The sequence below is a fragment of the Temnothorax curvispinosus genome, unplaced genomic scaffold (assembly GCF_003070985.1).
Source record: "Temnothorax curvispinosus isolate PA1 unplaced genomic scaffold, ASM307098v1 QBEX01011003.1, whole genome shotgun sequence".
Taxonomy (NCBI): domain Eukaryota; kingdom Metazoa; phylum Arthropoda; class Insecta; order Hymenoptera; family Formicidae; genus Temnothorax; species Temnothorax curvispinosus.
This window is the reverse complement of record NW_020220783.1, coordinates 53,766-81,472: the sequence shown is the minus strand read 5'-3', so window position 1 is coordinate 81,472 and position 27,707 is coordinate 53,766. Positions and strand designations below refer to the sequence as shown.

Here is a 27,707-nt window from a genome sequence, read left to right as displayed (position 1 = left end):
AGAGAGAGAGAGAGAGAGAGAGAGAGAGAGAGAGAGAGAGAGAGAGAATTTCACTTTTGTGTTAAGATAATTAAATTCCTACATTGTTGTGTGTCAAAATTACCTCTTTTGATAGTTTGATAAATTAAAAATGCTGATTTTTTTGGCGATGATGTCTTTTGCATCGTTAAAATTTTACGAGTATTTTGTACACTATATTTTAAAGATAGAATTTGGATTTGGGAATTAAAATTAGGAAAAAATTAGTCGCATAGATATTTAAATTTGTTTTATTGCTGTGGATTAATATTGTTATAGGTATTTAAATTAAAAAGGTATTACGAAATAAAAATTAAAACTTTTAATAAAGAAAAATCGATCTCGAGTTAATTGAAACATCCATAGATGAAAGAAACATAAGTACGTGTTTGAAGTCACTTTTTATAAACCGCGTGTGAAATGTTTTTGTTGTTATATGAGTATATCATGAGCACACCCATTTGCGACATGATTTATTTAATGTTACGATATTACTTTCAACTTTGACGTCACACAATGAGTCTTTTGATAAAGCTTTTAAAATCTATAATTACCAGTTAAAAAATTCATCTATAATCGTGGTGTGTAACACAAGCACTTGTTACAGAGTCGATTGAACACACTTTCGTGATAAGATTGTTGATATATAAGATACCGATAATCATTATCATAATGTATACGGTATAGCAAATCTGTTTTGATAGAATATAATAAACTCTATTATCTACTTAATCCGCTTTATTTTAATGTTGTGAATTACGTTTTACTTTATTTACATTATTCTTCATACAATACAGTTATAATACGCAAAATATCTGCGTAATTCTTCACGATCTGATCATAAATTGTTCAAGTCTAAATTTAACTATTTACAGCTAACCTTTTTAAAGATAAAACGGCAAGCACATTCAGTACAAACATAACATTTAACATTAAACGTGATCGTTGATAAGCCTTATTTATCTGTTGTTAAACAGCGAATAATTACTTACAAAAATTTATACGGTTTATTTTGATTTTGATTTACATAGTGGTTAAAGTTTTAGATTACCTTCATTGTGAAGGTCGCTTTGTGTCAAAAGCTTCTTCCCTTCACTTCATTCAAAGTGCACAGCTGACTCAGGAGTTCATTCTGTAAATGTCAAGGTCAAAAGAGACCAGCAAAGAGTTTCAAGTGAAACAATTACTGTGAAAGGAGCAGAGTGTGTATCTATACATACTATATAAACATAAATAAAAATAAGCATAAATATGAATAAGTAAATATAAATATAACTGAATATAAATATTTAAGCGAAATTCTCGTTTAATGCACGTGATAAAAACACGATGGCTAAATCAGATGACATCTTTCTCTTTTAGTTAAATTTTCGAATAGACACCTTCAGATATAAATGAGTCTTTTTCGCAGGTCAAACTAATTAACTCTACTTTTTATCAATTTGCTCCTTTCTTGATTTTATCGCCAGAATAATTATGATTAATTTGTAATTTTATTTATTTTTAATTCTATTTTCTATTTTATGGAATTGATTGGTTCGACTTCAAGGAGAGGTTCAAACACGTGCGAGAATATCTCGTTCCAGGAATATAACATTCTCGTGATTCGCGGTATGGCTTGCATGATGTCGGTGACAGTCGGTGACACCAATTGGAGGAAATTATTTCTCGCTCGGATCTCGCGACAGTAAACGCCAATTAGTTCAGCTGCCGTGTTTGGCGCACGCGAAAATTGTTCGGCGCGACAAGAACGACTACGTAATTAAATCAGTTAGTGCATCGCGCACTGCTAAAACAAACATCCACGAGTTTGTCAGTGACGTAAAAGAAAGAAGTAATACCGCACGTAGCATAATGCATCGCGGTGAAAAATAATCAATATTTATTTGTCGAGAAAATTATGCCCATTCTTCATTGTGTCAGCGACTTTTACATTTCGAAATGCACGTCAGGTTTTACTTGAGTTACAGTACGAAGATTTATTACCTTATATATATATGGCCATACCTTTCAAATAACGTAATGTAATACAAATTGACATAATAAAGCATCAAAACACATCAATTCGTACTGCACTATTACCTGAAATATTGCTACATATGTGTTATTTTTTAAATCGTTTATTTGCAGTGGCTAATTAGTGACTAAACAAAAAATTTCCACAGTTTTCCCCATTGCTTCTCTATTCTCTAAGCGTTTCTTATTTTCAAAACTTTCTGGTTTCTCTAATTTGTGGAGTAGCTCAATATTCTGCTTGCATTAACTTTTTAAGACGTACACATTAAAAAAATTGATAGTTGGTATCACACATCAGCTATTATGTTTCTGTAAATAATTCAAAAGATATCAAAGATTTATTTTTTTTATCGAGTAATTACTCTTACACACGACGAGATATAAATTAAAACATTAAATTGCCGGTGAAACAAAACGCTAACAGTGTCAGATTTATCGCTTGTATGTATACATATCGAGTACGAGACAAGGGGAAGATAAACACGCAACGGGATCGTTCGAGGAGCAGCGGGATGAAAAACATATCGCCTATCTATAACGCAGCTCTTAGAGTTACAAAGGTGGTATGTTTTTCAAACGGACACGCTTTATTTATAATTTATACAATTGTCAACAATAGAACGGCCTTTCGCACGTACGTCCCTCGTTCTATCACTCGTGTATGCGTAATCTGCCTTGTGACACCTACGCAGTTACGCACGCACATAACGATCGTGCGTGTGTGTATCGCACCGTGCGATGTGGGTCACAGCGGTAATAAAGCATGCACGCCAATCGCGAGTCGTCGTGTCCGCGAGTGTACTATTATTATATTAACTGGGTGGATCGTGTTTTTGGAGTACTCATCCGGACACCCTGGGACTTTTAAGTCCAAAAGGTTTTTTAAAGCGTTTCTGTGTTACAAAAGATCTATAAAAATCCATGTATCACATTTAAGGTTTCAAAAAGTGATTTCTATACTTACATAGTTCGGAAATGTTGCAGTTTTTTTCCCTCATTCCCGTGGGAATCATAAATAAAAAATCGACTGTGCCTTAAAAGGCCCACAGTGTTAAAAATACTAATGCGTGTTTCGCCTCGCGCTGTCGCGCGTTGCGAGATGTTTGTGCCAAGTTTCTTCGGTATGTTCCACGCGCGTGTGCAAATTATGACTAAAGTGGCATATTAATACATCGATAATATGGGAATGTGACGTAAATCCAGTTCCAAAAATTTTGCCGAGTATATTAATGGTCTTACTCCGCCAAAAATCTTACTCTGCCACGTGTGCCTGTAACTTTCAATCTTAAAAACTGTCGCGTTAAGTTTCTATCTTGGGAATTTTGAAATCTCTGTGCCTCCCAAAATGTTCCGCAAGAGAATTTCCGCCGATGATCGAATATTTACGTGCAACGTTAAAATGCCAAATCTCAATAGACTCGTATCTGCCGAATGTCGTATCTTCTTGTTGCTAAAATACTAGGTCAGGACCCTTTTGTTCCGAACATTTTATCACCCATAAATCTTTCTCAAAGGCGAAGAGCTATCTGGAGATTTTAAAAAGTGCAGTTCTCACTTATCACTCGCAGAAGCAAGATATCTTCATAATACGAACTGCATTCGCAGTCTAAAGACGGTATCCATAGTCGGTTCTTATTGTATCTAAGACCGTCTTAAGTACAATCTTAAGATGTCATGGACCAATCACAAAACCGTATTAGCATCTTAAAAGACATTACTTAAGACAGTCTTGGAATAAGAACGGACTATGAATATCGGCCTAAATCAAATTTGTTTTTCATTCTCAGTGCTACGTGCTATAGAATATTAAAAGAAACGTCTCGTGCGATAATGTTTCGTATCAAGACTATCGAGATTCATCTGTGACATTAATTGATAAATAAGTCGCTCCTGTACTGATCGTGTCTAACGAAATTTTATCATTCTGTCGAATGCATATTTTCGAGATCATCAGGCTCGTAAGAATTTTTTCAAGCAATATTCAAAAACCTTCCTTCTGCAAACATCACATTATTACACTGTTTCGCAATTTCAGGATCTTTGGAAATCAGATTGGAAACCAACTTGGGATCTTTGAAAAATGAGAATTGTTAATCGAAATTTTTCGTATTACATAAATATTACACTATATTTATATGTAGTCTTATCAAATAATTATGATTTTTATTATGCGCTGACCCGTACCGCGTGCACGCGCGGTTCCGCGCGCGTATGCGCCGCGCGTGGCGCGAGCGCGGCCCACGCGCGAGAGCGTACACACAGTGTACACACGCGGATTCCGTGATGCGGCTCCGTCGCCAAGATTCCACCGAGTATGTTTTCCCTCCCTTCCTCTCACCCTGACATAGTCAGTGCATTCGACACTCTCGCGGACCAGTCGGTATGGTCAGTGCCCCCCGACGCGTCGTCGACTAAACACACGCAGTAAAAGTTTCTCTCTCTTGTGAGAGAAAGACCTCTCGAGAGCGAACTCGCATCTCGCTTCTCGCGTCGCGCTCCGTTTTCCCATGGAGTAAAGTCATTCGAAGCTTCTCGACGATAGATAAAACGGGCATCACGCCAGGATCGAGTGACCCTCGTGGATCTCACGGAAGGGGCCTCTTGTCGCAAGTTTGTGTGAAACTCAAAGAGATACGTCAAATTTTGCGTTGCATCGACCGTGCGATTTGTCCGATTCCTGGCATTCCGACCTGGGACTCGCGATTAAAACGAATCGCGTCGCACTTTTGAGATTGCGCAATTATCGGAATGTTTCAGACCCTTTTCTTCTCGAGTAATGTTTAGCAATAGTAAATTACTAACGTTACGAATGTTTGAATTTTTTTATCGCGTTTTTGCTACGTTGTTTTGATTTCGAGAATAAAATTGAATACCATCTATCAAACGAAATCTCTTCGGACGTTGATTGATGTAAGATAGGACCTTGGAACGGCATGCTCAAAACTGTTTTCGAATAAAGTCTTAAGGAATCACGAAAAATTATCATTTATTGCTCAATTCACACTCATGTGTAAAGTGAACCTTTTTTTAATTAAATAGAATTTTAATTTACGACCAAGAGACTTAAATGTGACACGGTTTCTTTCGACAATTGCGAAAGAAAAGAACTAGCTGTATAAATTTTGTAAGGAATAATGCTACGTGTCTGTATTTTATGGAGCAACCCGTATATATATCGTAGAACAAGAAGACCAGTTGATCAGAGTTAATCGACGTCGATGCAACGCAACCGGCTTCTCAAATGTGTCGATCGCTGACGAAAGTCGCCCCAAGCAAACAACATCTCACGCCACGCCGTTACTTTACTGATAATATGCGGTCCTTTGCCTTTTCGAAAACGCGCGTGTTGATAAGATGTGTCCGCTAGTCCAACCATCATATGCGTCAGAACGGTGTTGTTATCAATAATATGTCCGTAAATAAAGAGCTAAAGATACACTTGAGACGCTCGCCGAGACGAGCAACAAGCTACGACATCCCGTGCGAAATTTAATTCGAGTATCGTTTTTTTCTCATCTGCTTCAATCTCGTTAATATCGACTTTGATAACGCAAGATGAACACGAGATAATTATAGAGATGATATATTTATAGAGATTAATGCTATACATGTATCGGACAAGTTCTATACTATTAATCGAACACTCGGATATTATTCTGACACATCTCCGGTTATTTAAAGTCACAGATAAGTCGACGACGACGATTCGTGACATATCTCACGAACTGGAGTATCAATTTTACATGACGTTTACCTTTGTTTTACTCGAATAATTTACGCAGGTGTTCATAACGTTCTTTTTTTATGCAAAAATTTAGCGATTTTATGAATTGGAGCATGGGCTTTTATATATATATATATATATAAAATATATATATATATATATACGTTTATTTTACCTTGTAAAATAAACATTCTCGAATTACTGCGTAGCGTTCCAGGAATACCTCTGATCAACAATATAAAATGTTTTCCGTCTAGATTCGTTCGTAAATTTAGAATCTGTTTTTTTTTTTTTTTTTTTTCATTACAGAGAAATCTTGTCTGGAAATAATTCAAATAATATTTTCTTAAGTGACGCGAACGGCAATGTGCTTATCTCGTGCACGCGGTTGAAAGTGAGGTTCACGCAGACGTTACGTGAAAATCCAAGATACGAAAATAAATCCGTACGACGCGGTTAGATCCGAAGACAAATCGCGGATTCATCAAAGGGATTCTGCGTCGCGTGTAATTTCCGTTCTTCGTGGAATTGTAGAACTCGTATAGTCGGGCAAGTGATTGAGCTTGTTGAGCGCGTGAATCATCTCGCCAGCATTGAAAACAGGCGGAAAAACAGCATGATTTCCGAGTAGCGAGCATGCGGGAAAGCGATCTGGGAAATATTTCTTCGGGTCAACTATTTATAGTGCGAGCCGATGTCTTCATCCGCGGGCTCCGCTGCGCCGCCGTCGATGGTCGAATGAAAGGCGAGTTTCGCCTGTTGACATCGTCGGGCGCCGCGAATTTCTGCCGCTGACAGTTCGCTATTGATTCACGTTGGAACGGTTGAACCTGTCATTTTGTCTTATAAACCTTTTTCTTAAAATGAAATGACAGGTTTAATCGTTTCAAAAGCTATAAATCTTTTTTAGAATAAGTTTTTGCGTGAATTACGATTGTTGAGTATTGCTGACTATGGTTATTTATTACTATAAATAGTAATAAATAACCATAGTTTTTGCCTGTATAAGGCGTGTAAATACTGTTATTATTATTAAAAATCATATATGTAATGTGTCTTAAAATTAGAGCGATTTTTGAAAGGAGAAATCTGAAAATTGCTAGGAAAGATAAAAAACGGAGTAACAGCACGCTACGGAGTACAAAAAGAGATACTTAATTTGTACTCTACATGATCCGCCTACATAGTTTACGAGAACACATCCGTGTCAATTTCATGCAAATTTAGATGCGAAGTAATCGTGTACAGGCGTAATCTAATCATCCCTGACGCAACCCTGATTCACCCGTTCCTCTGACGTATAGACGTAGTACGGTTTACTACGCGTGGATCGTAAAATCCGCGACATTCGTATATAGTGACTTCGTCACAACAGCTTTTTGTCCGTCGTTGTAGAACTTGGCCTCAGTCGCGACAATGCAATGCGCGAACCTCGTTGCCCTCGCGATGCGAATGCGAACACGACGGCGCGGCGCCGCGCGACGTGGACGAGAAGAGCACGTCGTTGGTTTGGACGATCGAAAACAACAGTCCTTGTCATCGCGCACCGCGCCGCGTTCTATTAATAACTCGGCAGTGCGGCTCTTTGTAGATTTGTCGAGGGTCGCGGCGAGCTCATTGGTTCCATTGATCATATCGTGGGAGAACGACGCGTCTCTCGCGGAAGTGCGATCGTTAGACTAGTGACCCTCCCTAGAATAAGAGTGACAAAATAACGTCCAATTAGGAATGATCGACGTTAATCACGCGAATGATAAAAGAATAATTTGTAGCAGCTTACAATTCGTTCCTATACCCACAACTGTTATAATTATTGGTATTTTGAAATCACGATCGATCGCTGGTTGAATGTTTAACTTGAATTCAGCGAATCGGTAGTTACTAATTACGACCGGTAACTTATTTACCAATTGTATTTATAACTAGTTGACGCTCGGTCAACTGCTTGATGCTTGATAATGAATTGCTAATCTTTCTTTTTAATTGGATACAATGTAATATGGAGACGTGTATTTTCGGCCAACTATAATGACCCGCTTATTAAACTCATTATCTTAAGTTTCTTGTACATATACGTATCTTTGGGCGAGTCAGGAACGATCGATCATTTTTTGAGCCTTTCGAATGACGGGATCGTGTAAACATAAGTGTAGCATAAAGCCGGGAAGTGTTTGCAGGAACGTATAGCGATTCGTGTTGATGAAAACAGTTGATATTCTCGAAATGGGAAATGAGAATGAAATTCTTGCCGTGTACAAGCGCAATTCCGTTACCGAATGGTTGCAGAAAACTGGACAAGCCACGGAGTATGTAAATAACGGTAATAAATCGACCATTATGAAAAGATTTCAATCTTCCTTCAATTTTTTCATCGCGGCCTAGGCCTACTCTATATATTCTTTATCTTTAAACGAACCGGAAACTTCGTAATTTTTATGTATCACGAGTCTTTTGTGTTTATAAATTATTTTAAGACATCTAAGAAATTATCAAATTCATATTTTGATATCACCTATAACAATATGTGCTTTCTCTAAATTCTCTAACTTAACACACATATGCTTTCCGCATATGCAGTTTTCTCACTAATATCACGCGGCACATTTATATATTTGTATGCATGATAAGGTGCACAAAGAAAAGTGAGTGACAAAAAAGCAATAAATCGTATTGAGACAATAATATTAACATCGAAATAAAATAATTCAACATTTTACATGTCATATCGGACTAGAAATAAATATTCGTTATTGATTTAGTTCAGAATCTTGTTTGGTATTGCAGTAAGAAAAGTCTTCAATATTGCAAACAGACCATTCTTTATTAGCCGATTTATTAGCAAAATTTTGTTTCTCGCAGGTAGCGAGAGCCCAGTCTTCGGTATCGAGGGCGGTGGCAACGGTGCAGGCGGTAGCAGTGGCTTGAGACTTGCATCTCACGAGCTGCCGAATGAGATTTCAGCACCCTACGAAGTACCTCAATTCCCGATCGAGCAGATCGAGAAGAAGCTCCTGATTCAACGACAACTGACTGTCAAGTGAGCATGCACTTTTATAGCGTTTTTGATTTACACAATTTAGATCGATTCAAGTAAAAACTCATTTTTACCAACATACCTATAATTGTATGTTCATATATATATGGAGGGGTAAAAGCCATGTAGCGGTGTAAGTCAAATTTTTTAAAATATTGACTCGTGTGCATACATGCAATCTATACAATACATATATAAATTGCATCTATGCACACGAGTCAACATTAAAAAATTTGACTTACACTATGGCTTTTACCCCTCCATATGTAAGATATTTTAGTTTCTTGAATTTTATATTTTAATTTGGGATGTAATTCGGATTTAAATATATGTTTTAATAAAGTATGACCTCGGGAAAATTAACTGTATCCGGACCAAATAATATGAATACAAAAAAAAAATATTAAATTGCTGCGAAAGGTTTGCGAAATTCATGGAATAAAGTTGAAATTTTAGCCATATTGCAGCAAAAAGCTATCGCGGTCTTTAATACACTTCTCTTATCGTCTAAAGAAAAATTTTTCAATTCCCTTTTCAAAGAAAACTTTCAGCTTCCAACTTCCCTTTTCAAAGAGAATCTTCAACTTTATTTAATATAAAGATTCTTGGAAAAACGACGGGCTTTTTACACATCAATCTAATATATATCTGTTATATTAGAACATATACAACTCCTAATATATACTTATATGGAGTTCATATATTAATATTGCATCGAATATATAGATTAATTTTAGTTAGTTAAGCTTAGATAATTATTTTGCACCGGAAGAAGTTAATCTTGAGGGTTAAAACGGTAAGTAGGCAACACTCGAGGCAAAATACCGATCATTATATATTTACAATTGCGAAAGGTACTAAAGTATCGCCAAGGGATATAAAAGTATAAACTCGGTTATATGAGGTACCTAATACACGCACGATCGAATAAAATCTAATAAAATCAAATGCTATAGATCGTTATACAGAGTGTCTGCAACGTGGACATTTAAGCGAACCAGACAAACTATAAAATTCTGTGAAAATCGCTGAGCATATAAATTAAAAGTATGTTTAGAATTTTAAGTAATAATATTTTGAAAAATTATTTTCCCCAAAAGATAAGGCACGGTGAAAAAATATCGTCTTTCTTATATCTTTTAAACATTTAAACGATCTAAACATTCTGACGTTTTTAAAACGCTGTAGCATATCTATCAAGGGAACGGCCGGAAGTGTCCCTCACCGATTTTGATAGACTTTGGATATATGTTGTAGAGCATCAAGAAATATTAGACCCATATTTTTTTAGCTGCTAATCTTAACATTTAGAGGGTAAATAATCCCTTTGAAAAAAATCGGTTTTTAAATAAAAGATAGAAAAAAAATGGTTTTATTTAACAAAAGTTGAATAGTACTTTTCAAATCATTTATCTTTTGTTTTTTCAAAGGGGTGTTTTACCCCCTTGAGATAAACAGCTAAAGAAATATGAGTTTAATATTTTTTTATACTCTACAACATCAAAAACTCATCAAAATCAGTGAGGGACACTTCCGACCGTTCCCTTGTAATGTTGCAATCGCGTATCAGGGTATCTCGGGTAATGGGTATCATAAACCGTTCGAAGGCTTTTACGAAAATTAAGGAACAAATAGAAGAGCGCTTATTCTTTGCACGGTATTATCACGGGACCATCGTATTAATTGCGAAACGCGGTTTTTAAACTCGCCTGACGAGAATATCCCGAATTAGCTTGCTTCTCTGTTGAAGGAATATTGAATTTGCTTCACTAATTCTTACCCAAGCTATAACTTAAATTTACATCCAGTGAAGGTAAGGGAGAAGAAAGGAATTTGTCGGTCAGAAAATCTGAGATAGAGATACTCGAGGAATATCTCGATTACATCTACTTTATTCAGAAATGTGTTATATAATTAAAGGCACTTAATACGATTATATCAGAGACTCTGTGTCTGTGTTGTATTCACAATATTGACAATCGAACGCGATGCTTAGGGAATAGCTGTTCCACTTCCTGCGGCCATGGCGTAACAATGAGAAAACGTTTTACGCGCGATGGTTTATGTAAACCGGTGGAACACCGACTCGGCAATGTTCGTCGGGTTTGCGCTGGGCGAACCAGTTCGGAATTATATCGTCGTTAGATATTTCACTGTGATGTATTATGTAGATCCGAGCGAAGGATATAAACGAATAGAGAGACTGGTAGGTCACGCCGCCCACGTCTCGACTGGAAAGGCCGAGGAGGAATTTTGCGCGAGAAATGTCGCATTGCTACTCGATGGGACAGCGCTCTGCGCTCTTTTAGAATTACTCTGCGTCTCTTTTCCTACGTTTTCGAGAAAAGTTACGTTTCCAATAATAACGCCCGGCCAGTTTATATTATAAACAGGAGTCGACTGTATATGGAGAATTTTAAACTCACATCACGCATATTTATGTGTATGATTTGATTGAGATGTATAATTAAGTTTAAAATACATTAACGGTATATTTGAATAATTTAATTGAGCTCAAAACGCCCTTTCCAGAATTACTGCGTCTCTTTTTCTACATTTTCGAAAAAAGTTTACGTTTCCAATAATAACGCCCGGCCAGTTTATATTATATAAACAGGATTTGAATTGTATGTAGAGAATTTTAAATTCACACGCATATTTATATGTATGTATGATTTGATTGTAGTGTATAATTTAGTTTGAAATATTTAATGGTAATTTCAGAATTTAATTTAGTTCAATTAATTAAATGGCATTATTGGCGAGATTTAATTATGGACCAGAGATTTAGTTATCAATTTATAAATAAGGATAACTATGCAGTTCATTATTTATCTTATTTTTAATCAATGTTATTACGTGTTTTCTCTCTCGACTCGTTGAATTATCAATTTTTACTACGATTAATAAAATCGTAGCAAAAATATAAAGGATGGGTAGCATTTGGCGAGCGCACACGAATTATCCGTAAACATGTCGCGGATATAACTCAAATGTATTTATATTTGCGTAAGTATATATCGGGACAAGAGGAGGCACATTCTTGCGTTATTTAGATCGACTACGCAATCTTTGTTTACCGATTGCACGAAAAACGCGGATTACCTTGGGACAGCCGTTGATCACCGATAAAATCGTCGTCGTCGTCGTCGTGAACGGAATTCTTGTTTCTGCAGCCAATAAAGCCGCGATCAATAATTCAACGCGGGACATGTGCCTGTTTGGCCTCGAGACGCTTAATGTAACGCGATAATTCAATTCGAAATGTGTGTCATAATCGTTAATACTTATTTAAAAATAGAACTGTCCCCAGGCGAGCGAAGGGTTTGGCATAAGAAGGGTCGATTCGCGAGCTGCGAGAAGAACTGATAAAAGGCGGAAAGTCGCGAAAAGCTCACCGGGAGAGACGCGCTTTTACAGAATCGTCGAACGCGAACCTTGTTACGAAACACCCCGTATAACGACCTCCGTCTCAAAAATCGATCGCGCAGCTGGTCTCGTCGTCGTAAAACAAAAGCCAACAAGTTTATTCAAGGTAGTTTCCTCCCCGTCCATATTTCTGTTTGTTGCCCCTAATTAGAAGTACTCAAGGTACTTGAACGATATTGAAGCGTATCTTGAGTACCGATAAAATTACCTATAAAAGCATTTTGATATAACTTGCGACTGCGTTATCATTGGCGATACTCAGGGAAAAATAACGACGCAACGGATAAACTATTGGGGGAGGCCTAAGCGTTCAATTAAGCGAGCGATAAATACGCCGCGCGTGTCGCGCTAATAATTTCAATGACGCATTTAGCATGCACAAGGGACACCATGTGTAAACCACGTCGCGTTACTTCCCTATATTTACACATGGTAAGCGGAAACCATGCGTCGGCCGTTTTTTTTTTTAATATGCCATCGGAGAGCGCGGTAAAACACGGGAGGAACCACGCTCTGGCCGCGGGCGCGGGGGTGGGTCGAAAGGGTTGCCCGCGCGATCAGCCGTGGCCCGTGGCCGTCCTCCTCGGTCCACCCGCTCAGTTCTCGTGCGACCGTCGTTGATACCGGACGTACGCTCGGCGGCGTACGCGACTTCCGGCACGGTCGAAAGAGTTGCATGCGCGCGGAGGAGGTATCGTTTAAGGTATCGTTCGCACACGAGGGCTGCGTGCGTGCCGCGCGCCGTGCTCCGCGTCGAAACCGGTATAATAGCCGGCGATCCGGGGAAAATGGACCTCACGCTAAACCGCCGATATGATTGTAGAGATTATCGCAAATCACCGGGATCTACTGACGAAATTATACGATCGGATTCGCGATCGCGGCGTGTAGTGGCTCTAATAATATTCGTAGCTGCGGTAGTCCCCCCCGTGAAGAATTAGCGTCATGTGGCATATGCAGAAATAAATTTAACTATTATTTTTCGAATGTAGAAAATATCCTTTATAACGAATTCGATAATATGTTTCTGCATATTATATGCTTAACTGCATTGAACGATCGTTGATTTATTAAAAAGAAAATATCTGATCCTCCCCCGGTGTACGTATAATGAACTCTATTTGGATTACGTGTTAAATCGGTCTCTACCTCGATTTGTGGCAGTCGGATATTTTGATTTATCGATCCCCTTCGCCGAGCGATGCAATTACATTACCGGAGCTCGAAAACGTCTGTTATACGTTGCAACACGGCACCAACACACGTTCGATCCACGTAATGACGTAATTGGTATAGCGTGTGAAAGCTGAGATGTGAGCGAGCTTTCTAAGAGTCTCGCGATATCCTAATCGGACTGCAGCAACGCTAATCCTTTGTGGACGCGTTCGAGATCGTCCGATGTTGGCGAGTGAGTCAATTGAAGAGTAGGACGCTTCTCGTGTTTGCGATTAAACACCGCGTCAACAGTATCGCTGACGTAGAAATGTGCGATGCGCGGTTCGAGGATCCTCCGAGAATTCGATTCAAATTCGCGACTCTCTCTCTAATCAGTGAGATTTATTAATCCTGCGGTCCCCATCGAGTCTCGCTTGCGCTTGCATGTTGCCCTTGTAATTTCCGCGATACGAATTTAAATCTCCCTGACGTTGGGTGATCAAAGATTAACAAGGAGTAAGAGAGGATTCAGAAATGAAATTTAAAGAATCTTCGACATGAGCACGGAAAGAACGATTTTGCTCAAGTATCTAAAAATTTTAGCTAGATACAGATCTTTGAAAATAATTTTGTTGCGCCATCAAAATAATTATAATAGGTCGCTGAAGTATGATGATAATGCTGTAAAAAATTTCGACATTTTAGCAATCAGTTTGAGTGTTCTACATAATTATTTTCATGAATTCTTTCCATGAATAGATATTATACCTCGAAACTTTGAAGATATTTATTCGAATGTGGGCCGATATCACAGTCTCCGATTAACGTGATCCTCCGATTAAATTCACTCTGCATCTCTTTCTAACTGTCCCCCTAGAAAGAGACGAAGAGTGAGTTTAATCGGAGGATCACGTTAATCGGAGACTGTGATATCGGCCCTGTTGTGTCTCGTACATGAATTGAAATAGCGTTTGCTATTTTGGCATTTTCTTTCTATAAACTTTTTGTAGTTGCGGCGTTTAGCGAGATTTATCGCGTGGGGAGGCAAGTACATACAAAGGTGTGATGAACGCGTTTACCGCAGCAACATATAGCGCACTCTGCTATTACACCGAGGAGTTTTGTTACTCTTTTGCCACATCCCGCAACTATTTGTCAACTAAATGAGAGAGGATATAAAGTATAAAAACACTGACGGAGTCATGAACAAAATAGCAGTAACGATTGAGAGATTATATATTTATACAATAGAAATAATATTCATCCTCCTATTTGTTTCTCCTGCATCACGCATGAATTAATTTTATCTGCGCATCGAATAAATTCCATGTTATTTTTCGTTTTTCCCCTATACAATTCATTTCAACTCGATATTTTCCGCTTCTGTGACTCTCCGCAGTCTCCGCGTATTCCGATTCAACGCGGAATATTTGTTTGCGAGTCGCATGTAATTTCCTGTGCGCGAAATGGAGATTTTTAAAATTATCGAATGCGCTCAGCAATGAAGTCGGAACGATTACGTTCATTTGACAGAACACAGCAGGGTGGCGGAATATATGCATGAGATCGTGGAAGAAACCGGGAAAGGACCACGCGGCTCCCACTGCGCCCCGTCAGCTTCCATAAAGAGAACTTATCGGCTGTTCCGGCCGACTAATCATGAAAGATCACGGAGACTTTCGACCGGGTTACCGAAGATCGGGTGATACGGTCGACCGACGATTGTGATCGAGAGACGCCGTTTATAGGTCGAAACGAACACGATTCGTCGATCGCTGCAAGTGGAAACCCATCCTCAGCGATGGAATCCCATGTATCGCGTCTGTGAAAAGGAGGGAGGTGTTGTGGCAAATGAGCGTGGAGAATAGCGCAGCACGAATTTGCGCGTCGCATTACTCGACTCGCGCTTCCGCACCGCGATCTATTCCGCGCGCGTAAGAGCGATCGATCTCCAACACGTGGTATCGATCGCGTAACATGTTCGCCTGCGCAAACGAGTCAAAACGATGGACGAGGGATAATAGGAGTCTCCTGAGGTAATTCGTGCTTTTATATTACGAGAGCGGATGGCGAGCCACGCTTTAAGTTTCTTAAATTCTCGTGTATGAAGACCGATATATTTTACAATTTTGTTTGCTAACTCTGCTGATTATCGATTTGATCTATCGCTCTTATTCCTCCAATCCATGCGTCATAAATTATTATTAAGTGCTTAAGTGCATATATAATCATATCTGGGGCAAATGTGTTATTCAATTTAGTACTGATGAATCTAAATACCGTAATTAGAAGTATAAATCATGAGATTATTCAATTTGATGATATTATTATTTAAAGATATAATTAACTATGATAAAATATATATATTATTTTTCATTACTAATATATCTAGTAATACAATATTAGTAACATTTAGCTAATATATTATAAAATTATTATATTAATTTTTTAATTTGACATTTTTGTATTCGACAGGATATTTAAAATTATCCTGAAAACAATTATTTTATGCTGTTTTGCGAGTCATTTTAATATTTCTCGTCAGAGATATTATTTTCAATATACAAGTCTCGTCTTGATAATATTATGAAATTATGGACACGAGGAAATAAACCGGGATATATACGGACAGGCATTAATGGAACATCTCATGCGTGGTGCATTAATTAAAGAGTGATTATCTTACGGAGCTTTTAATTTGCTCCCATGTATATATATATAAAAAAAAGAATATCGCCTCGATATTCATTGATAACCCTCGGGTCAAAAGTCCATGAAGTATCTATCACGACTTCGTCGAATTTAACCCTACTCTCTCGTGATTGAAGACTCTCGATCACGAAAGTGTATTTTATTTGCCTCTGTTGCGACCCGTGAATTAACTCCGCGCTATAAATTCTCTCCTATCGACGTTTGTATAAGATAATTTTAGATACTTGTTCTGCACAGGGCAACAGTTGATATGTATAACGATAAGAAAGAAAATTCCTTGCTCCAATCTGAAGTGAAACGAAAATGAGGTAGAATGTTGAAGTTTCAAGAGTTGTTAATAGATATTGCATTTTATTTGTTTATAATTTTTGAATGGATTTTATATTAATATAATTTAGAAAATATCAGTTTTAATTACTAAGTTTTTTGATATTGAGAATTAAAAAGTTACAATAAATTATATTTTAATAAAAATTTTTGTCGCATATTTAATTAATAAATATAATGATATTAATAAAATATAAAAAAAAATATCAGTTTTAATTAGTAAGATATTTGATATTGAGAATTAAAAAATTGTAAATTATTTTAATAAAAATCTTTGTCATATAGTTAATTAATAAATATAATAATATTATTAAAATTAAAAAAATATCAGTTGTAATTACTAAGATGCTTGATATTGAGAATTAAAAAGTTACAATTAAATTATTTTAATAAAAAATCTTTGTCACGGATTTTTAAATGAAAAAAATTTCCTTTTAATATTTCGCAGAATAATTGCGAGTCATATAAAGGTATATTTCACTACAAAATTTTATTTTATGTTAGAAAAAATAAACTCTTTGTAGAGTCAACGGTTTCTTTTTGTATTTAATAGAGCTGCAAAAGATCTTGAGGAACGTCGCAGTCATTACGAGCCGTCGCTCCATCCAGGAGTTCCTGATGACATCGATCATAGTTTCAAGATCGAAGAAAATGATTTCGTACCTCATTTTCAACGGGTCTCCATATCCGGCGAGGACACTTCCGGAGTGAGTCTCAAACTGTTTTAGCTAATTTATATTTGATTTTTAACGCTTCTCATGACTATTTTTTTCGAACCATAACTGTATTTGTTATAATTTACTGAATGACGCGATACTTTGGAAATTATTGCATCATTTAACGGGTATCTTTATGGCTACAATTTGCCGAATGTGCCATGATTAAATAAAAATTAAGTGATTAAATTTAGAAATGATAAAGATACGAAAAAATGGATTATCTATAAGATATGTCTCGAGAAATAATAATTAGTAAGATATCAAATAATCGACACAAGATCGATCTAGTCGAGATGTAACTTCAGCTTTATGGTTTCGCGGATGCTATTATGCACGGATATGTCTCTGGAGATTTTGTGTGAAATGGAAACCTTGAGACTGCGGATTTACGCGAGAAACCTTGGTCGCGCTTGGCTTTGCCCCTTCTCCCTTTATGTTACATCCACATTAAACTATAAGCGATGCCTTTAATCTAGTTTTATTATCGCTATAATAATTTTAATATGAAATATATCAAAATCAGTTTAAGCAGAAATATTTTATTAAAGTTTAAATTAAATTATATGTACATATTTGATGTTACCTTATTATAAAGATTTTTATGTCATAATAGATAATGAATGTTTTATAATCAACAGGAAAATTATTAAAATATTATTAAATATTTAAAATAAAATAAAAAATAAAATCTGTGCGAAAAATGTCAAGCAGCATATTCATACTTGTTCTGTTCCATGTCGGAAGGTGTCATGATATAAGTGTATAAAAATAAAATTTATTTTATATGCATGCACTTTTTTATTTATTTTTAATAAGTTTAATGAAAACATTTTGATTATAAAGTCTAATTAAGGAAGTCTAATCAAGTTTTGAAAATGGCAGTAGAAGCTGCAGGAGTGCATTATTAAGTTTGTTGCGACGGCACTTTTCGATATGAAAAGTGAGCGGCGCAAACGACTAATTTGAACGAAGTAATTTGAAAAATTACTTCGTTGCTCCGATTAATTTTATATTACCGTGCTTTATCTATAAAAATTATACATAGGTACCTCTGGAAGATCTTCAAAGGGCCTCCAAGATGCTGGTGCAAGCGTTGGCGATGCGCGAGAAATACATGAACAACTCCAAACAGAGCTTCCCCACTATTCCTTCTAGGTTCTTGCGCAGTATCGATAAAAGACCACTCACCACAGACGACGAAGTTCACCACGATGATCGCAAGGCCATCGAAGGTAGCTATCGTTGATTGAGAAACAACTCGTGTCTCAAAGTTGTATGTTGAAAATCCAATCCGATGTTCCATACCTTTACCACACGTATCTCCCGACGTCCCTTCCTCGTGCCGTTGTCTACCAAGAAAACATGTGATTGTAATCTTTATAAAAATTCCAGTGCAATTAACATTAACGTTTTAACGCTTCAAGCGCCGATGGCAATAACGACGTCAAACTACCGTTCGTGTGTTGTGTAATTTTTTTTTAATTTCTTTTTCGTCGGGCGCAGCGATGCGTATATAATCACGCGACTCCTCGTGCGGAGCTTCATACAAAGCACAGCTTTAGTTTAGTGTGCCAAGCACTATACATTCTTAGCGTATGAGTTAATGAAGAGTATACGATGCCAGTTTTATTACATATTTTCTAAGGAAAAGAGCTGCTGGATATTGTGAAAGAAATCGGGGGCACTCAATCCGACGCGGACATCGACGCGCTGATCAAAGACGTCTCTCGGACAGGTCTTCCTAATACCTATTAAATATCCTTACCTCGAATTTCCTGTTGCACGCTGTTTTGAGTCACTAGCTGCTGCTTAACCATCATAGAGTCTTTTTACCATATGCGATATAGTTATTATTTCTGAATTAATAAATTAAACAGCGCTGCGGCAACAGACAGTTGGCGCGCTAAATGATGCCTCGCTAATCGCGCGCCTTAATCAATTATCAACAGATCACCCGGTACATGCACCTGCTTCCCGGGGCGATCCGTGGGAATGCGAATTTCCACCGACAAAGAATTACAAGATCGTACCGGTCAACGGCGTGTTCAACCTGTTCGCCAATGAGGAGGACCTGGCTAACGGCAAGCCGGTCCCGTATTCGTATCCGGACCTGGCAGCCTTCGTCCAGGACATGAACCTTCTGTGCGCCATGATCGCCGACGGGCCCTTGAAATCCTTCTGTTACCGAAGATTGAGTTATCTTTCCTCCAAGTATCAGTTACATGTGCTGCTGAACGAGCTCAGAGAGCTAGCGAGTCAGAAGGCCGTGCCGCACCGGGACTTCTATAACATCAGGAAGGTCTGTACGCAAACAATTCAAGTTTGCAAGTGTATTGGGACCGTAATTTGTAAGATCAATATTTATTGTAAAGTTAGAAACAGGATAATGCAATTTCAAAGCAGAAAATTAAAGAAGGTTTTAGATTTCTTTTGTAGTGTTATTTCAAATTAAGAATGTATAGTGTTGATGATATAATTGATGATGTATAGTATTATTTCAAATTTTCTTTCTGCTTATACATCAACGACGCGTGTGATTGCGCTATTGTATGATTGAATTCATCACAGGTCGATACTCACATACATGCGGCTTCATGCATGAATCAAAAGCACCTGCTTAGATTCATCAAGAAAACGTTGAAGAATCACGCCGATGAAGTGGTCACTTGTTCCAAAACCGGTGAGACCATGACACTCCGCGAAGTTTTTCAATCCATGAATCTGACGACTTACGATCTGAGCGTCGACATGTTGGACGTGCATGCAGTAAGTATTCTTCCGAATGACGTTTACATTAAGATATCGAGGAAGTCCTCCAAAAAATATTTACACGTTATTTTCCCTTTTTTTCGCAGGACAGAAACACGTTTCACAGATTCGACAAGTTCAACGCGAAGTACAATCCTATCGGTGAAAGCCGCTTGCGCGAAGTTTTTCTCAAGACCGATAACTATCTGAACGGTTCATATTTTGCGCGTATAATCAAGGAGGTCGCAAGCGACCTCGAGGAGTCCAAATATCAGAACGCGGAGCTGCGTCTTTCGATTTATGGCAAGAATCCAGAAGAATGGGATAAACTAGCTAAGTGGGCGATTCAGGGTGACGTGTATTCGGACAACGTACGCTGGCTCATACAGATTCCTAGATTATAGTAAGTCTGTTATATGGTATACGCGCGGCACTTAAGTTTGACGGATTTCTCATTGCTCGCATTTTGTATATAGCGATATCTTTAAGCTGAACAAACTCATGACGAACTTCCAAGAGATTATTAACAACATCTTCCTGCCGCTCTTCGAAGTAACCAACGATCCCAATTCTCATCCGGAGCTGCATAAATTTCTCCAATACGTATGTTTTTCTATTTTATATTATTTTTCTAATTCATTTCTGTTACTGTTATTGTACTTTTCTAAATGCATTCGCTATATTATTGTCACAGGTAATAGGTTTCGATTCCGTGGACGATGAAAGTAAGCCTGAAAATCCTCTCTTCGATAAAGACGTTTGTCCACCCGCTGAATGGGACGACATAGAGAATCCGCCATACGGATATTACCAATACTACACTTATGCAAATATGACGGTCCTCAATCAATTTAGAGCGTACGTTGATTATCAAGTTTTCAAAATTCTATTTTGAGTAATTATCTCATTACATCTGAGACGTGAAATCTTTTATTTTTATAGAGAACAAGGCTTCAATACATTTGTCCTGAGACCTCACTGCGGCGAGGCAGGACCCATTCAACATCTTGTGTGTGGCTACATGATGGCGGAGAATATTTCACATGGCCTACTGCTCAGAAAAGTTCCCGTGCTCCAATATTTGTATTACCTTACGCAAATCGGCATCGCGATGTCGCCGCTCAGTAACAACTCGCTTTTCCTGAACTATCACCGTAATCCACTTCCAGAATACCTTGCTAGAGGGCTATGTGTAAGCTTGTCCACGGACGATCCTCTTCAGTTTCATTTTACCAAGGTAAATAAGAAATACTATATACTGTAGACAATACAATAATCTTTTTTGTAATTTGAAAAAACTCGCTAATATATAAAAATTATTATTGCTATATATTATTTCATGGTTCATATATTGATATGATATAATGTATTAATTATAGGAACCCCTGATGGAAGAATATAGTATTGCTGCGCAAGTGTGGAAACTCAGTTCGTGTGACATGTGTGAGCTAGCACGCAATTCCGTTATTATGAGTGGCTTTCCTCATAAGGTGAGTAATTATATCAGTCTTCCGTGTACATAAAGAGCAACCAAGAGATCGGATTAACACTTCTTCGAGCGTTCTACGAGTTTGTCTTCTTATAGTGATAACGCATCTCTCGATTCCGTACACTTGCTTGATGCATGGACGTGACGGAATGTCATGTGATTTAATTGTTTTTCATTTTGCAGAGTAAGCAGTACTGGTTAGGACCTAACTATACGAAGGAAGGAGTCGCTGGTAACGATATCACTCGAACCAACGTACCAGACATACGAGTGGCCTACCGATATGAAACCTTGGTTGACGAACTGTCCAATATCTTCAAGGTCGTGGAGAAACCCGAGTCACTTCTTTTTAACACAACATTTTGTTAATAACCAATTATTTGATTCTCAAAATCGATGGGTTGATTAACGTGAAATGATGTTCAACTCAAAGATCGACAAATTATGATTATACATATTCGATTTATTCTTGTGATTCCTGATCTTTTAGAACTTTACATAATGTTTTTTTTAACATTACGAATTCACAAGCAAATTATTTTTTTCTTTTTTACATAATTATCAATCTTTTCCCCTTGACACATCAAGAATATAATTCGACGATAAAACTTGAACAACATTGATCAAATGTTTTAGATGAAGTACATACAATATCAAAAATGATATTAAATATGTATTTTATATCAGACTTTCCACATGTGCTTGAGATCTGTATCGCATGACATGAAGGAGTGATTATAGATAAATAAAGGGCCAGGTGCGATTTCGTTAGGTCATTAATTAATTAATTAATTTTGTACTAAATTATGGAATCAGTTTCTAAATTGAGATTTCATAATATAGTATAAAAATCTATTTGTTAGTGAGACAAAGTGTGTGTGAATTTTATGTATGTATATTTTATGTACGTTCATTGTCTTGCATCTTTTTTTTAAGACTTTAATCGCAAGAATAAATCAGAAATTATACATATACGTTGACCAATTTAATAGTAGTTGTAAGAAGATATTTCTTCTATCGTTGCAACGTTTATAATACACATTAGTATACGTATTGTAATATGAAACTAGATTAGAGCCGAATATTATATTCATTTACCTTAACGTTAAACTCGTGGTAAAATAAATCCGTTTTTCATATCTCGGCTGTGCACGGCGACAGCGGCGTACTCCTTTCTTGGATTTTAGCTTTATTTTCTTACATTTTTGTACATTTATATCATAATCGAGTATGATGTTTGTTTCGACGAGCATTCAAATAGCTGGCTCGTATGCGGATAGTTAACTCGTGCCATTGTACATCCTTCTTTCCACAAATAGATAATGTAAATAGGAAATTAGTTTAATTAGATGTAATTAAGATCTTTTACGAGCTGTACATGCGTGCCAAGGTATAACGCGGCGATATAAACGTTCGTTTCTCATTATTTTAACGTCGTGACTCTTTACCGTTTTTTGCGTCTACCATTTTCCGAGAGAACTTTCCGAACAACGAGCCTAAGGGATTTAAATTAAGCGATATATGATCATCTATAACACTCGAACACTGTGCCCTGATATCGAATTTAAATTGAATTGTTGCTAGATAGAAAGATATATATTTATTGTAAAAAAAATATATACTATACAACGGAAATATACTTGCATCGTTAAAATCGAACTTGCGAAGTCATTGATTGAACTAACCAATAGCCTAATTTATTTGCGTTTAACAAATCTGATCCATCAGGTACTTAGTGATCGAAAGAGAGAATACAATCCTTTTTATTAATTGAACTATGAAAATATAATTGAGGTAGAAAGATTTCGAAAACGCATTCGCTATTATTTTACAAAAGCATATATTATACAAAACAATGGACGGGCATCATTTTCCACATCATATCTATCCGAGAATCTCTTTTATGCTTCCGTACGTATCGAAATGACACAATCACTATAAAATGCCTTAAACAATTCATAGTTACATAATCGATAGAAATAAAAGATAATTATTTGCCTGTCTTATTTTTAAAGTTAATGCACCTATTCCGTTTTTTTCGTCTTAGGTTTCGTCTGTTGTAAGCTTTGCGTAATCTTTGGTATCACTTCCGTAAAAATAACTGTACCTATGAAGACTAGTAACGTACCAGTCCAATGATATATAGTAAACGGGTTTTTGAAATAGATTATAGAGAATAACAACGACAGGAACTTTCGCAATGTTATTACCAGAGTAACCGTAAGGGAGTTGCACTCCGTAGTTAATACGAATACAGAGCTGATGCACATATATCTGAAAGTACAGTTAAGGAGAATACTTTGGAGGTGCGATAGTACATACGTACAGATGTCCTGACATTATGTGTGCGCGCGCGCGTGTTTGTACGAAAGTATTATGACATAGCTATATTTAGAAAAGGATACTGCGTCAGAATGTTTCCAATTAAATATGCGATTAACGATGGGATATGTACACCGATCACAGGCAACCTCAGTGGCTCAGATGCGAGCGCAAAGTTCCAGTGATCATAAATATTAGGCGCTAGCATTAGGAAGAATGGCAACGGTAACAGATGCTGTAAAGAATTCCTCAATTATATCGTTGAATTATGACACTGGCATTTAACGAGAAGAAATGAGGAAAGACTTACTGTATAATACAAAGCTTCTCGCGCGTTTTTACCGTACCGGCTGTGCAGTACTTCCTGATAAATACCCATTCTAGCGGAAACGAATAGGGCGATCGTGAGCAGAGATATGCCCAAGATCCACCAGAAGAAGTCGTCCCACGGCGTCGTAGCTACTTGCTCCACATTTTTCTGCTGCAAGGACTTGATCTCCTTGCCGCTAACGATTGTGCAGAGCGCTATTCCCACGGTGATCATAAATACTGATAAATATTTGCTAAACGTATACTTCTTGTTTAAAATAATAATACCCATAATCATGTTGGCTATTAGAGAACCCTGAAACGATACAACGTACAGTATATCTGCAGCAAAGCCTGCGATTTATCTTCTATCAGAAATGAATCTATGGGCTACTCACAGCTCTAAATATCATGTGCAGTGGCATAGGAATATTAAAGTCAAACGCATAATTATTGCATACGTTGGCAATAAAAAACATTGTGACTAAAATAAAGTAATCCTTTATGCCTACGTTTGGTTTGACGGTGCCGCATTTGGACGTAAACAGAAATCCCTCGACTGCTATGAAGAGAAACTGCGAGAACGTGATGAGATTTCCACTGCCAGGATCATCCCTGAAAAACCGGGAGCGATGGAGAACAAAAATCTTATTCATTTCTTATTTTCATTTCGCAACAATTATCTTATCATAACGACGCTCATTGCAGCAGTCAGCAGTGACGTTTTTTTTTTTTTTTTTTGAATAAAGTATCACGAGCGGCGGACAAATGCTTCATCTTTAAGTAAGCCGCACGAAAGTACGGACGTTAAGGTACGAATAAAGCGATAAAACGTGTCTTAAAAATTCTTAATGGACAGCGTGCAGCGCGCGTTGTTATGTAACGCAGCAGGTTGGCCCAGTCATCGATACCCACTTGACCAGCAGTTCCAGAAACACGACGTTGGTGCAGCAGCCGAGGAAGACGCAGCACACCGCGATAGCCGCCCGCATCGTGCTTTAAATCCTTCTCCTCTTTCTTCCTCCCGCGTCGATCAATCTCGGAGCCTCGCGGTCTAACCTACAAACCCTTGCGTGTCGATTCTCCAACGCGCGTCACGCGATCCATCGGCGCACTGCCCGGACTGCCCGGCGCCCGGCGGCCGTGTTCCGCGCGAGTTATCAGCGATGCAATAACGCGATGTATTATGTATTAAAACTACGCGCGCACACATATATACCACGTGGGCACGTGCACACACACATACATATATCGGACGTCGTAAAATTCCATCTGACGCGTCAAGGTCAAGCTGCGTTAACATGCGTCAATTTTTGGCGCGCTCGGAGCGTGCGCGTCGCGTCTAGGTATTTAAATCCTGGACTGTCAATTCGATATGTTTTTTTTTTCATTTGAAAAGTATTTATAAGATTTTTATTCGGAAATTATAACGCATTTCTTTGAAACTTCCGTTTCTTCGGTGCGGTCATGTTGGATTGTAAGTAGCAACGAGAAATTATTTTCTTGCCTTCTCGCATTCTTGAATTTTTAATTATTAATTAACAAATAACCCTAGATGTAGATTAATTATATTTTATACATATAATATATAAATATATATAATATATAAATATATAATATAATATAAAATGTATTGTATTGTATATATACATAAATTGTGGCCGTGCGCGGGGCGCGCACCCCCTACCGAATGGCAACCCGGCCACCACACTAGCCAGCCGTGTCACGAGTGAGCACACTTTTTCGATAATCTCGATAGCACAGATAGCATTCGGTCGCAAGCTCGCATAGATTTATAGAGGTTGCCAGCAATCTGTGGCAGTAACCACATATACGGCAGTAATCACGCCAGCAACCACGCACACGCCAAGTACGCCTGCACTCACGCACGTATTGCATTTACATTGTTGAGTAGGGAATTATAACTAATATATGTAAGTGTTACTTGGTGTTTGCTGGATTAGAATCGGGAACCTCTGACACATTCCACGACAAAATTTTACCCAGTTTCTTTTGAAGCTGCTTATTATATTATACAGTTCCAAATATTCTCTTGTTATCGGGACTGTCATTACATTAGCCCCTTCCCCCTCTGTAAATAGGAATTAAGTTCTTTGACTTAACATAGAACCGACAATCGCACCGCTCACCGTCACAGTGTCATAGCGACGTTGACTCGTAATCGAAGCCTTTGAAAAGTGCGTTCGACTCGTACCATACACCTAACACGTGTGGCTGCGAGACAGGTGTCTGCAACGTCCTTCCATACCTCACTCCTTGTTGCCTTTCCACCGTTTCCCATACAACCCATACAACCCATAAAAATTTCAGGAATCCCATAGAAATCCCGGGAAACCCATAAAAATTCCGAGGTTTGGACGTAACACTTTGCGTCCATGCCATGCGTACCTGCAGCTACGCACGTACACCGCAAAAAAAGCAAACTTTTTTTATTTTTACACGGAGTCTTCCTCCACTGCGAAGAAACCTAATCTCTGTGCATCCAACGACCCCACATAGATGTATGTGTGATAAATGTTTAGGTTTCCCGTTTTAAATTTTGATAAAACAATACACTTACTCGATTCCACTTTTGTGTACACTGAGAAAAAAAATATTTAGAAAATATAAAAAAGTCTACTTAATTAATACTCAGAATTTTGAATTAGTTGAAGGAAAACGGATGCACGATCGATTATCCCTCGCCGATCGTCTATACTCATTGTCAGTCTACTGCAATGGTCACAAATGAGCGTTGTTAAAATAAATGCATTGCGAAATAAACGCACGTTTTACACACGTGTTATCTACATTACACCAGCCATTATGTGGATAACAACAATTATCCCATAATGACACACAGTTAACCGTCGTTAATTTTTAGCGCAATATAGTGCACATTATTGTTTTAATTTAGTATTATTAAATGTTATCATACGCTTATGTATAATTATTTATCCATACATGTTAATTATTAAATAGTTGAATTGCAAAATTTAAATTTATCAATCGTGTTACATGTATCGCGATATATATTAAAATATTGCATCATAGATTACAAAATTTCTTTGTCTAAACTTAATTTCAATATATTAATTAATTAATTTAATTTTGCTGATTTTATTGTAGATACTGCAATGGGCTATAAACTTAACGCACAAAAGAACTACAATGATGAATACGTTAAAGCTGTGGACAGGTAAATTCGCGATTCTTCTGAAATTCCTTTTATTTTTTACGTTTTTGACATTTTTATACAATATATAATACCATTGTACATATATACGTCGAATTTATTTTAAAAAAAATATTTGTTTCCACTTTCCAGAGTCGCATCCATTGTACAGATGCGATTCACAAACGTGTGGATCTCGTCAGATTCCATTTTTAAACTGACCACAGTAGGCAAAGAGCACGACCACTTAATTCGGGTGATCCAGAAATTAGTCGACAAGGTAATTTTTTCTGGAGCTTGTCGTGATCGAGCGTGGCAAGATACTCTCGGTGGATTGCCATTACCGCCGAGAGGTGACGATCGTATAAAAACCGACCGGTCTTCGGTCGGATTTGAACTCGGGTCTCAGGCTCTGCACTAGACCAGCGCACTTGTCTCTGCGCCACGATCGCCACGAGGCGAAATAATAATTATCTCAAGTTAAATGAGTCCGGACAGATAAAGCCTTCTGGTTATCTTCAATAGTTACT

General features: G+C 37.6%; 3 protein-coding genes across 11 annotated transcripts in view; 2 read left to right on the top strand and 1 right to left on the bottom strand.

Moving 5' to 3' along the window:
* The window catches only part of LOC112461050 (AMP deaminase 2), a 44,285-nt gene extending 21,255 nt beyond the window's left edge, over positions 1 to 23,030 (top strand). For 4 of the 9 annotated variants that reach the window (XM_025026117.1, XM_025026108.1, XM_025026109.1 and 1 more), the window contains 12 exons: positions 8,618 to 8,795; positions 16,969 to 17,122; positions 18,180 to 18,366; positions 18,780 to 18,869; positions 19,084 to 19,433; positions 19,703 to 19,900; positions 19,990 to 20,285; positions 20,359 to 20,485; positions 20,577 to 20,740; positions 20,825 to 21,119; positions 21,262 to 21,372; positions 21,555 to 23,030. In XM_025026117.1, the coding sequence (XP_024881885.1) occupies positions 8,618 to 8,795; positions 16,969 to 17,122; positions 18,180 to 18,366; positions 18,780 to 18,869; positions 19,084 to 19,433; positions 19,703 to 19,900; positions 19,990 to 20,285; positions 20,359 to 20,485; positions 20,577 to 20,740; positions 20,825 to 21,119; positions 21,262 to 21,372; positions 21,555 to 21,740 (2,336 nt within the window). In that variant the 3' untranslated portion in view covers positions 21,741 to 23,030. Of the gene's footprint in view, positions 1 to 4,427; positions 4,645 to 7,816; positions 8,079 to 8,617; positions 8,796 to 12,828; positions 12,925 to 14,909; positions 15,413 to 16,968; positions 17,123 to 18,179; positions 18,367 to 18,779; positions 18,870 to 19,083; positions 19,434 to 19,702; positions 19,901 to 19,989; positions 20,286 to 20,358; positions 20,486 to 20,576; positions 20,741 to 20,824; positions 21,120 to 21,261; positions 21,373 to 21,554 lie in introns of those variants that run through there. The other 5 variants (XM_025026110.1, XM_025026115.1, XM_025026112.1 and 2 more) reach the window with 5 other exon arrangements.
* A 164-nt stretch (positions 23,031 to 23,194) lies between these two features.
* On the bottom strand, positions 23,195 to 25,241 carry LOC112461052 (UDP-xylose and UDP-N-acetylglucosamine transporter-like). Its single transcript, XM_025026120.1, has 5 exons — positions 24,918 to 25,241; positions 24,401 to 24,617; positions 24,004 to 24,318; positions 23,777 to 23,928; positions 23,195 to 23,645 (listed from the first exon to the last, which is right to left on the bottom strand). The coding sequence occupies exons 1-5, from the start codon at positions 24,992 to 24,994 to the stop codon at positions 23,396 to 23,398; spliced, it is 1,011 nt and encodes a 336-aa protein (XP_024881888.1). The 5' UTR covers positions 24,995 to 25,241; the 3' UTR covers positions 23,195 to 23,395.
* A 1,860-nt stretch (positions 25,242 to 27,101) lies between these two features.
* LOC112461055 (cytochrome P450 4C1-like) lies at positions 27,102 to 27,679 on the top strand. Its single transcript, XM_025026124.1, has 2 exons — positions 27,102 to 27,201; positions 27,331 to 27,679. Exons 1-2 carry the CDS (start codon positions 27,140 to 27,142, stop codon positions 27,596 to 27,598), a joined length of 330 nt encoding a protein of 109 aa, XP_024881892.1. The 5' UTR covers positions 27,102 to 27,139; the 3' UTR covers positions 27,599 to 27,679.
* Positions 27,680 to 27,707: the final 28 nt, after the last annotated feature.